This window comes from Olea europaea, unplaced genomic scaffold, assembly GCF_002742605.1.
Source record: "Olea europaea var. sylvestris unplaced genomic scaffold, O_europaea_v1 scaffold992, whole genome shotgun sequence".
Classification (NCBI taxonomy): domain Eukaryota; kingdom Viridiplantae; phylum Streptophyta; class Magnoliopsida; order Lamiales; family Oleaceae; genus Olea; species Olea europaea.
In genome coordinates, this window is record NW_019268432.1 from 189,324 (window position 1) to 200,833 (window position 11,510).

The 11,510-nt window shown below is 34.2% G+C and overlaps 2 protein-coding genes across 2 annotated transcripts; both read right to left on the bottom strand.

Moving 5' to 3' along the window:
- Nucleotides 1-2,269: 2,269 nt before the first annotated feature.
- On the bottom strand, nucleotides 2,270-5,562 carry LOC111392872 (mediator of RNA polymerase II transcription subunit 15a-like). The gene is made up of 5 exons (XM_023018272.1): nucleotides 4,274-5,562; nucleotides 3,369-3,692; nucleotides 3,038-3,214; nucleotides 2,868-2,956; nucleotides 2,270-2,762 (listed from the first exon to the last, which is right to left on the bottom strand). The coding sequence occupies exons 1-5, from the start codon at nucleotides 5,474-5,476 to the stop codon at nucleotides 2,549-2,551; spliced, it is 2,007 nt and encodes a 668-aa protein (XP_022874040.1). The 5' UTR covers nucleotides 5,477-5,562; the 3' UTR covers nucleotides 2,270-2,548.
- A 1,018-nt stretch (nucleotides 5,563-6,580) lies between these two features.
- On the bottom strand, nucleotides 6,581-10,913 carry LOC111392874. Its single transcript, XM_023018275.1, has 6 exons — nucleotides 10,812-10,913; nucleotides 9,310-9,364; nucleotides 7,855-8,066; nucleotides 7,434-7,719; nucleotides 6,769-6,836; nucleotides 6,581-6,622 (listed from the first exon to the last, which is right to left on the bottom strand). The coding sequence occupies exons 1-6, from the start codon at nucleotides 10,911-10,913 to the stop codon at nucleotides 6,581-6,583; spliced, it is 765 nt and encodes a 254-aa protein (XP_022874043.1).
- Between the last annotated feature and the right edge of the window lie 597 nt (nucleotides 10,914-11,510).

Genomic DNA, 11,510 nt, shown 5'->3' on the forward strand with positions numbered 1-11,510 from the left:
CATGTTAGATCAGCTCGATCAGTAAAATGTAGCTTGGTCTATGACAGGGTTCGCTCTCCGTGTTATGTAAGCTCGGCTAGTAACATGTTAGCTTGCTCGATGGCAAGGTCCGCTTTCCATGTTAGGCTAGCTCGATCTATGAGAGGTCTGCTCTCCATGTTAGGTTAGCTCGGCCAGTAACATGTCAACTCTCCATGTTATAACGGCCATACCGTCGTCATTTAGAAAACACAGTCATTGCTTTATGACACTTGTGCCTTATCCATGACATCATTTCTTCTCATGCGGCCATTCTCATAACAACATGTGGCACTCATGATAATTGTGCCTTATTTTCAACCAATCAATGGCTTGCAATGATTACTCACCAGCCCGACATCATCATGAGCTAAGTATACCGACCTCAAAGAACCAATCAAGAGCTAAGGAAGGCATGGACAATGACACACGATTTAAGGAATGCATTGTAGATAACCTATATTTGGAGGCCAATTTTCTGTTTTGGGTGCCTATAAATATGGCCAAATGGTTTCCCAATGGGAGGAGGGGAGGACGACATACAATACACATTCTACAAGCTTTCTTTTTGATAAAAATCTTTCTCTTTTTTCTACTATTTCAGCAATTTCCTCATATAAATCATTAATTAAGTTGACAAAGATTAACCCTGTCATTTTTTGACGTCAACAATAGTGATTCTTCATAAATAACCATATAGTATTCTTCAAGAATATTAATAAATATAAAATCGTACTTCTTTCAGAGCAACACAATATTCTCCTAGAATATTTAAATGTTTGAAACGTGTTTCATTCCATGATAACATCCGATTATTTTTCTAGTATATTAATTTTTAATATAAAAAGCATGCTTCTTCTAAAGCTATAGGTCAATATTCGTTTGTAACATTGAAATTATAGTATCAAACTCTTCTAGAGCAAATAATATTATTTTAGAATACTAATAAAGTTGTGCTATTTCAAGAACAACAATGAACAATTTAGAAACATTAAACTCTTCAGGAGCATAGTTTTTAGTAGAATGNTATATATATATATATATATATATATACACGTGTATATATAGGTATATATATATATTACCTTTCACCGACTTTGTTTGTAATAAGAAGATGAATAAAAATTGATGTTCCTTTTGAAATGCAGATGAAGTATTGCTGCCCTTTTCATTTCTTCATAATGAATATTAGAATTTGAATTATGAAAAAAAAAGCTATCTTACTGATAACGCGTAGTAAAATAGAGATAAAAGAGATGCAAATAAAGAAGTCAATAGACTTCGTGCGTATTTCATTGAGAACCTAAACTCTATATTTATAAGGAAGAATTAGGATTACAAGAAATACAATAGTAATAAAAACTAATGCTGCAGGGATATGCTGGTCATTTACTAATAAACTTATACTTTACAATAATCATATGATTATTCTATTTATTTTCTATTTTGTATTTTGTATCAAAGACCCTTAAACACAATTCATGATCCCTAATTTCACCATGTATGAGCTTAAGGAAGGGAAGAAGTTGAATTCCATGGTCTTTGGCTCCTTTACGCCTTATTTCACAAGGAAAAATCATTAAGCTTATATACAACAAACTATTTATTTTTCAATTAGGGCCGGATCCAGGATGATAATTCAGTGAGGGCGAAACCAAAAAAGCATAGAAAAAAACTTGAAAAACCTCTAAAAACCTCAAGAAAAAAAAAATTGAAAATTGAGTGGGGTCGACCGACCCCACTCAGCCTCAAGTGAGTCCGCCCCTGTTTTCAATATACTTGAAGTCGACTAGAATCGTTTTTCATGAGAACATGTATGAAAAATTAATGGGATTACTCAACCCTGTTTTGATTGATAGTTATTCTTTGCAAAACTGAGTAAATTGTCTAATACACAGAAAAATGAGGATTACTAGTTATTTCATGACACTGGGGGCAAATCAAGTGTGACCTTCAACTTTTCGACCACTCATTTCATCACCTCTTATTAAAATATATTAAAAATCTGATTTTAATTCCATGCGTAATCCAATGTTTATAAATATAAGTTAAAATTTCATCAACACACATAAAATTGGTGTCTGTAACCACACATTAAGGTTATATTGTAAAATGTATTCAATAAAATTTGTATCTATATCTCTAACCATGCACCAAAGTTCTATTTTAAAAACATTCATTACAGTATAACATGATAAATGCCAAGCTAATATAATATTTTCTTTTTATTTAGAAAAGTGCAACTGTTCAACCTAGTCAATCCATGGCCAGTTCACCGGGTTCTATTCTAGTTTTTAAACATCTAATTTTATAGGGTATACCTGAGCTGATTCTCGGCCTCGATCACAGTGTTTCTTGTTCTCAGTCGAGACAGTTTTCATTCAAAACTATGGATTTTGCGAGCACTAAAGCTTGTATGTAGTTATTGTTTCAAGAAAAGGATAAACACAGTTGGTTTCAATATTTACAAATTCTAAATAGCGTCCACCAGAGGCTATAGCCTTCTGCAGGGACGGGAAATGCACGAGCATTACGTAGAAACAATGCAATTCTCCCACTTGCCATATGTTGAATTAAAGTCGCTGCCTCCAAATTTCTGTACGAACTCACGATATACTTCACGAGCACAAACATCCCAAGTTTTGGCCATTTCTTTTAGGGAGATAGGCTGGGAAAATTTCCGCAGCATTAAACTGAAATTTGACTTCGCTTTCTTCCACAGAACTTTAACTTCTTCAGCTTCACTGTATATAAATTTGGTACCCCCATATCAATTTTCGTAGTCATTAATATTCATTGCTTTTGTGAATTATTAACTCAAACTAAATAATAAACTAGAGATTTCTCACCTACAACCGGGAGGCAATCTTTCCAGGATTACAGGAGAAGAATTAGGATATTCGGCAGTCACAAGCAGTTCCACAATCAGGTTTGAAAACTACAAGACATAAAGAGTGTACATGTGAACAAATTTTGGGTTATGAGTTGTATAGTAAAAGATCCTTAAAGAGTGTGTTACCATTTGCGTAGAAGCACTGAGCATTTTAATATTCCCATTGCATTGAACAGCATTATATAAGCATCTAACGACGGTTCCCTCAGCACGGGAAACATCTTTCACCTCTACAACATCCACCACCGTTTCAATAAGCTTGTGGTTGATTTCTCTGATTTCTTCAAGTAGCAGATCATTAGGCTGTATTAAGGCAATAAAAGATGGATGAGAAGAAACCAAAAGGAACATTTAATGAAATAGCAGAAATGATAGCAATTCTTCTACTGCAGGAGAAACATTAGTGAAGTTTTTCAATATCAGACTTCCTGGAATCTAAACATGAAATATACTATACCTCTTTTTTTAGTCTCTTGATCCTAGATGTTGCATTAAATTCCACTTGAGATGTCTGGCCACTTTCAAAATCAGCACTTCTGCAAAAAGCAGATGTCATATCATCAGCAGATATGGCCCTTAGTTGCCGCTTCATCCTTGTCTTCACGCATAACATGTCGAATTTCCCTTGTTCACAAGATCTAGTATCATCTGCCAAATCCTGGCCAATGATCCATCTTGATCCACATTGAAGAATGCTTCCAGGTTTCCTGTCGATTATACAGGTGACCGCATTGATATCCCGTACAGAAGCATGTAATGCTTTTCGTGACATTGACTTGACCTTCAACATGCAAGTGAATTAAATGTCATATGAAATACACAGAGATCTAAAAATCCACAGTTACAAACAGTACTGATAATGGATATCTTTGACGATAATAACTTTGCATTGAATTTTTAGCATCTAATGGATTGACATATCTTGATAATGTTAGCTATATAACACCTATGTTGGACATTAATCAAACTTTCCTCAAGGTTCCTAAAAGTAAATGATTTACGTAAACTTGATTTAAGTCATTTGACTTTATCTGTTTTTTAGCCACATCACAAATCTAGTTCTTCTGAGTTCTGTCCTCCCTCGGCATCATATTTTATCCTTTGTCTCTTTTCTGACTTTCTAATTATTCTATACAAACAAGATTGGAAGCTAAATTCCTAAACCTTAGTATTTAAAAAAAATTGTTTTTAACCCTTATCTTCTCCTCATTCTGGAAAATATCAAGTTTAAAACACATATTGACAACAATAACCAACTAACACGACTACACGATTGAAGATAAGCAATTCAATACATTCAAGTTTGCAGACACAGACTTCAATGGAAGTGAAAGTGTTCAAAGAGAAGAGTATTCAACAAACCGCTTCAACTAATCGCTGCACTGGGTCGGCTTTAGCACGTGACTGCTGATAGTCAACTGGACATGTAGACTCTGTGAGCAAAGGAGACTTCGGTAACTCCTGTGAAACAGAGACAGGGACTTGATTTTCACTTATGCTTTGTGACTGGAGCAACGACAGTTCAATAGGTGCCTGAGTAACTTTGTTTTTCTCTTCAATGGATAGTGGACTAAAGCACACAAGAATCTTCTCTTGATTTGTTGGTAAAGAAGATGGAGTTACTGGGGTCAGAGGAGAACGAACTGCAGACAGTGAGGCAGTGGATAGCAATGGTGTTGTAGATCTGGAATGTTTGGACGACAAATCCTTAAGCTCAAACTGTGTAGAGGAGTGTTGAGAGCTTTGAGGAGAAGCTCCCTGGTAAGGGGCAGAACTCAACTGCAACAATGGTCGATACTGTTCTAAATGTTGGCCCGATGAGTGATGCTTCACTAGCATTCTTTGATTGAATCCTGCAAACTGAGCCATCTTTGTCTCTTCATTCATTTTCTTTACCATCTGGTGCTTGTTTCTTTCAGTCAGCATCTGCTGCATAGGTCGCTTCAGGTTCTTCTGCACTGTTAGGTTTTGATCTTGTCGCCTGTTATGCTGAGATGCAGTCACAGTGGGATTTTGAGTAAGGGACCTGACAGTAAAATCTAAATTATTGAAGCTGTTCCCAGGCGAGGAGGTAAGCATCTGTTGAGTGCTAAACGTAGTATTGTGCTGAGGAATTCCAACAGAAGAAGGGGGCAACAGGCCTGAATCAAAACCAATTTGAGAAGGTAATGACATTCCCTGTTGTGCCTGACTAGGCGAATACTGTTGCCTAGATTTCATCAGACTACGTTGAAAAGTGTTCATTAATAACGACGAATCTGAGTTTTGTAACCCTGTCGCAGAGCCAAACTGAAACTGATTCATAGAGCTTCCAAGTGAGTTCAAGTTACCCTGCTGCATCAGTAACTGGGTTACACTTGTAGGTGTATTATTATGGAATTGATTCACTTGATTGATCTGGAGAATGTTCCCTTTTTGCTGCAGAGATTGAGTTCTTGAATGATTGCCAGATGCGTTTAATTGTTGATGGTGCTGCAGAGCAACCAGATTCTTGGTCCTACACCATTTAAGGCTCAAGACAATGTCATTTATAAATTTGTAAACATTCTCTTTGGGAGATTGCATAAGTTTAGTTTTTGGTAACTGTAGAAATTGTAATATATTTTTATAAAATAATTGATTTTTTTCAGATCTTGTTGCTGACTCTGCATCAGTTGCCTGCATCAGAGATTCAGGCATCTAACATCAGCAGCAAACCATTATGAAGAAGGTTCAGAAATAAACCAAAGTAGATGAGGTTGAATCAATTAAAATTTTAATGACGTGACCGGAAATATAAGAATCTATAAAGCTAATACCTGATGGTACGATATCAATGCTCTCTGAAATAGTATGAACATCTCAGAGGAATACATTCTATTCATCAACTGAATCTGCAGAATGAGTTACAGAAATTTATAGAATTAGTGAAGACAACCAAGTACAAGTTTGAACCACCAATCCTAAAACCCATGCAATCGGGGTGGGGAGGATTTGAATAAAGTAATCTGTAATTGTTCAATTATTAAAGACCATTTAGAGGAAAGAGAATGCAATTGTTAAAACAGCTCACAAAAAATTGGTGACGGATATGAAAAGGGGAGACAAAGAGAGTCAATGCTTGCGAGGTGAGAGAGAGGGAAAATAAATAAAGAAATGCTCAAGAAAACATTTGAAAAGCAAATAGAGCAAGAAAGCTTTAATTGATCAGAAACGTTGGATGAGATCATCAGGATTAAGCCAACGGGCAAATTCTAATATGAGGTTCCGTGAAAATGATCACATTTTATCTGGTCATTCTAGCCGATATGTAACTTGCAATTTTGTATGGGAAAATGAAAAGAGAAGAAGAAAGATAGGAGATCCTTCAGAAAATTTGAACTCTTATTTGTATAACTGATATTCAATTCAACTGGAAAAAATAGAAAATTCCTAGCCCTCTTTTCACTGTTTTCTGCTGTACGTGGCATTCAACTCCTATCTCCTATGAAAATCCTTCTACGTATAAACTTTTTAAGATTCAAGTATTTTTGAATTTGCAACAATTTAATTTACTGCTCATGTTGTAACATTTCTATCAAGATATGCTATTTCAGAATACAGACTTTTACTTCTCTACAGCAAGAGCATGAAAATTTACTGCTTAGGGGATGTTACAAGAACTAGTAATTATTATTTGTTAGGATTAAATTATTTTGTGGATTCTTCCATCCTCAGGAGAAGAGAGGACAACTATTCACACAAAATATTAAACCAAAAAAGATTCATTCAGGCAATCCATATACGTACAAGCCAAAAGAGACTGCAACAGATGGTGAAGAAAATTTAAAAAATGGACGTTCTTTATAGACAGTTGATTTCATTGGTTAGAAAATTACCTGCTTGAAGACTGGATTAACCCAATCAGTGGAATTTGTCAACATGAGTTGGGAAGTGGACTCTAATTCTGTTTCAAAAGAGAATATTGCAACATTAGATATATTCATATAAAAGAAAAAGCTGTAAAATGCATGTTTTACTCATACATCAATAAATGTGAACAGCCAAAAAAAGGGGTAAAAGGAAGGAACTAGATTGGACAATACTATAAATACAAATCCAAACAGAAGTTCAGTTGTTAAGGAATTGTACGCCCAACCAAATTAGATTCAATTAATATATTCTAATAAATAGAGGAGCCGATGAGCAACATGTCCACTAAATCTAGTGGATTTTCAAATCACGAAAGTGATCATTATATTTATTTGTTGTTGAAATATAAGTTTTCCCACTTATGACTTCAATTTTCTTTTAAGAGATAGTAAATTTAAATGCAACCCGCATTCATTTTCTTGGGTAACAATTGATAAGATTTGAATCAACAAGCCCTCTCATCAGTGTTTTTGAAGAGGAAAAAAAACACACAAACACACACACACACAAAAACCAATTAAAAGAATGAATTGAATCTTTGCTGCTCTCGTGTTTTCTTTTTTAATGTCTTCCTAGAAATAAAAATTCATGTACAGTGCACACGTACTGGATCTAGAAGTTCTCAATGTACCTTGCAAAAGCCCAAGAAATGCAGTTTGTAATTGTTCTACCGGCTTCTGCTGATCAACTAGCATAGGATTTGGTGGTACACCATTAGTCCCTGCATCACTCAGTGTTTCCAATGAGTGCCACATCTGCATAGGTTTAGATATCTGCTGCAAACTTTTCTCTGATGTCATTTGACCTTGATGCTTAAGGACATTGAATTGTTCATGATGCTTCATTGTTGAAGAATCTAAATGATATCCATTCTTTTGCTGTTGTTTCTGCAAAACAAAACCAGTATTCTGTTTCTGCTGGAGAAATGATAATTACTTAATCACGTTAAAATTCAAATCAAACTGGGCAGGAGAGAGACAAGAGAATCATTTGTCCCAGCCAGACAGGATGACACAATTCTGACTCCACTGATAATGTAGAAAAAGAGATACCTGTACAGGCCACTGCTGTATTTGATTACTATGAGAGATATTGAATTGTGCTGACAGTGACCGAGTATTTGGGTGTGCTGTGTGATTATGGAATTGGTGCTGATTTGATTGTGAGACAATATTACATGAAGTCTGACTCTGAGAAAATTCTGCATATATATTGGGCAAAGTACTTCGTTGCGAACAATGTGCTAGTGAATATATCATGTTATCTGTAAAAAAAGGTACATAAAGTTACATGATTCTAAATTAAGATGTGAAATTAAGAAATGACTTTAAAACTGAAGAGCTGGGATGTTAGATGATCAGACTTTCGTTTTATTTCATGGAAATTTACATTATAAATGACATATCTAAGTTGTTTTGCATGAAGGGCTATCCTTTGTATCATGAAGAAATTCTATCCATCATATGATTTGAGAATGCTTAATCACATGGCACTATGGAATTCCTCTCTAAAATCTCCTGGTTCATGGCTTTACAAGTGAAGGAAGAAACCAAATAGTGACCTGAAGAAATTTTAAGAAGAAAGGAATATAAATACAAGAAAAATTAGCACGTCATATTGAACGAATGTTAAAACCCTGTTGGAATCTCTGTTATGAACCAAAGGTTGTTTTTCTAGATCAAATGTATTCTTTTACTTCAAGAAACTGTACCACTTTTTATTTTTAGCTAGATTATAGGTTTGCAACACATGAGGAGCATTGACCAGGCAAAATTAGCATGCTATCATATCAGTTTCCTAATGATATTCTCTTTTGTGTCAGTCCAGTTTGCAACCAAGTTTCTGAAGTAAATATTATGTTTGCTTCTTCTTGATATCAATGTTCTCCTATGCATTTATATTTCTCTTTTTTCATAGATTCATCAAGGACCATAAAAAGTTAAGCAGAATTGTATTTGTAAAATGGTTCACATATGAGATTCTTAATGATATTTTCTTTTGTGTCTGTCCAATTGGATACCGAGTTTCTTTAATAAATAATCTGTTTGCCACTTGTTGATAGACATGTTTCCCTTTTCATTATATTGCTTCTGTCATTAATCCTTTGAAACCATAGAAAGTTAAACAGAGATGCATACTTAATGGACTCAATTCTATTACTACTCTTTTCAGTATGTCAAAAACTAGGAAGAAATTTTACATCTATATCAGTGCAGCAGTTATAAAATTAGGTTAGTGGCATGGGAACTTAAAAATGAGAAATATAAAAATCTTTCCTTTAATTTATTCATAAAAAAACTCATCAACTCTAGAAGCTGAACAATATTATTTTGTTCAAGAGTGAATTCTTTGAGCAAGTAAAATCTCATGCTATGACTATCAGACAGTACAACTCAACTCCCTCAAAAGATTGGGACAAAATGTGCAGAATTATTAATTTTTTAGTAAGATATATGAATAAAATACTTCATTATTTAATTTTCATAGGCCAATGTTTTTATTGTTACCTGAAGCAGAGTCCATAGGCTTCCAGTTCCGGCTAATGAGGGGCATAATATCTGACTGCCAAAAGATAATGTAAAAACTAAGTTATAAACGGCTAAAGCCATGAAGAAATGTTGTGATAAGTGAAAACATAAATATGAAGCAGTTGTGAATGGAGAATTTCATCTTCCTATGCTATGTACAAATTTCAATCATGCATCGTAATCCAATTATTATTCAAATAGAAATTAATAACATAGCCAAGAAATGTTACAGAAAATTATCGCTAACATTTTGTTTGATAAGAAAATAAGTCTAAAAATGTTTGATAATAAGGCTAAATATTACTTCCTTCAAAGGATCACAAGTTTGACATTTCATGGCCATAAAAGTTCTGTTCAAACAGAAGTTTTGTAATTCTGATATCAATCACTACAACTATGTAAATAAATACGAAATATTTCATTGATTTCAATTAAAGAAAAAAAAAATCATGATCTTTGCAAATGAGCTTAATGAAGTACCATCATAATTTTCATATAAAGTAACCTCTTTTAATCCTATCAAGTTAGGTCACAAGGAAAATCTGTATCCATCATGTATCCCGTTTGTTCATCACCCCACTCTTTATGGTAGCCTGCGTCACTAACACGCTGACCTTGAATGTGATGGTTTGATACCTCAGGTGAGTTCCAAACGCTTATCCCAAATACTGTTTATAGAAAAGTAACGACGTGTCTTTCTCTCATATGATTTGAAGTTAAAGTATATATACTTGGTTGAGAAATTATTTACTCCAAGTATTTCCTAATGTCAAAGTTTTATAAAATATCTATGGCCTAATAGTAGCTCAATATTTTATGAACATCATGCACCTTTCTAGAAATGCAGGACACTTCTACCAAATCAGTATCCTAAAAATATTGTAATGTGACAAACAGCAACCTACATAGTTTTAGAGATTTCTTCTTCCACCAAGCGTAGACATTCTAAAGTTCAGTGCTCATTCTTTTATAGCTCTAAAATCGTACTTTATGAGAGTTATCAGTTATCATTAGAAGGAAAACAACAACATACTAAAGCTTCTTTCAATAAATTTGGGGTTTGCTACTTGAATCCTAATTAAGACAAACATCTCTCCACATATCTTCTAAAATATATGGGTGTGCTTATGATCCACTAAATTCATCCTTAATAGTTGTTGCTTCTCTGTGGTAAATAATAGTTTAAAATTTCCCTGATATGTCCATTTGATCTTGTAAAAACATCCTTTATCGTTTTACCTTCTCCGTGGTTAAAATCAACTAATTCATAGTTCTAAAATTTCTCTGATACTTGAAGCATATCTAATTGAAAAAACATTTCTCAGTTATCCTAGGTGGAAAAGATCAATCTAACTCATATTGTGTCTACAACAAAAGAACCTTAAATAAATACATTAAACTGATGGCAAGGGACAATGATCATAAGGTATGACTAAAAACACCAAAACAAAATTAGAGAACAGATGGAGAAAACAAGGTACCTGTGTTGCTGCAACTTGATGGTTCTCCAAGTTCACTGACTTATTCTCTTGATTTAGATTATTTAAGTTAGATGATGACCCAGGCACCCCCTCTTTCCTCATTCTGCACATGATAACAAGATGTTCTAAGTCCTTATCATTATATTCTGTTCATCAGCTATATTAGGAAAACGCTTCACACGGAACAAACAAAAATATCAAAAAGGAAAGAGGGCAAAAAAAATCAGAACTATAAACTATAAGGCTATCAATTCTTGAAGGGCTACATGAAGGACAGAAAGAATGACGAGTAAAAGAGACGCTAGGTTTGTTTGATTATGATTCTTTGAGTCAAAATCCTTAGAACTTCAAGTTAAAATTCATTCCTAGAGAACTTATCTTTCTTATTATGCTAACTGTGAAAGGTTCCAACATTAGTTAACCAACTCTAAAGGTCAAAAACTCATTTGAAAGCATAGGCTGAGATGATATAGCAGTGGCTGAGAGTAAATACTATTTCAAGATCCCGGACCTTGGGCATCTGGGTGAGCAGAATTATTAGCAAAACATTCCATTAGCTATGTAGACTCGAACAAAATTTTCACCTCTTATAATGGTAATTGGTAAATTGCCCTCTTTGTAACAAAATTTACATCTATATACGGACGAAGCTAACTCTTTATCTCTCAACATCCATATTGTCTTATGTGTAACATGTAA

What these genes read in the sequence shown, in the direction of transcription:
- LOC111392874 (XM_023018275.1), bottom strand. Translation starts at nt 10,913, where the DNA reads ATGAGGAAAGAGGGGGTGCCTGGGTCATCATCTAACTTAAATAATCTA. An exon ending in GCCTATGGACTCTGCTTCAG is followed by an intron (nt 8,067 to 9,309) that starts GTAACAATAAAA and finishes CTTTTTTTACAG; the next exon opens with ATAACATGATATATTCACTA. An exon ending in TTAATCCAGTCTTCAAGCAG is followed by an intron (nt 6,623 to 6,768) that starts GTAATTTTCTAA and finishes TTGTGTGAATAG; the next exon opens with TTGTCCTCTCTTCTCCTGAG.
- LOC111392872 (XM_023018272.1), bottom strand. Translation starts at nt 5,476, where the DNA reads ATGCAATCTCCCAAAGAGAATGTTTACAAATTTATAAATGACATTGTC. An exon ending in TGCAGCGATTAGTTGAAGCG is followed by an intron (nt 3,693 to 4,273) that starts GTTTGTTGAATA and finishes TGCATGTTGAAG; the next exon opens with GTCAAGTCAATGTCACGAAA. An exon ending in TCAGTGCTTCTACGCAAATG is followed by an intron (nt 2,957 to 3,037) that starts GTAACACACTCT and finishes TATGTCTTGTAG; the next exon opens with TTTTCAAACCTGATTGTGGA.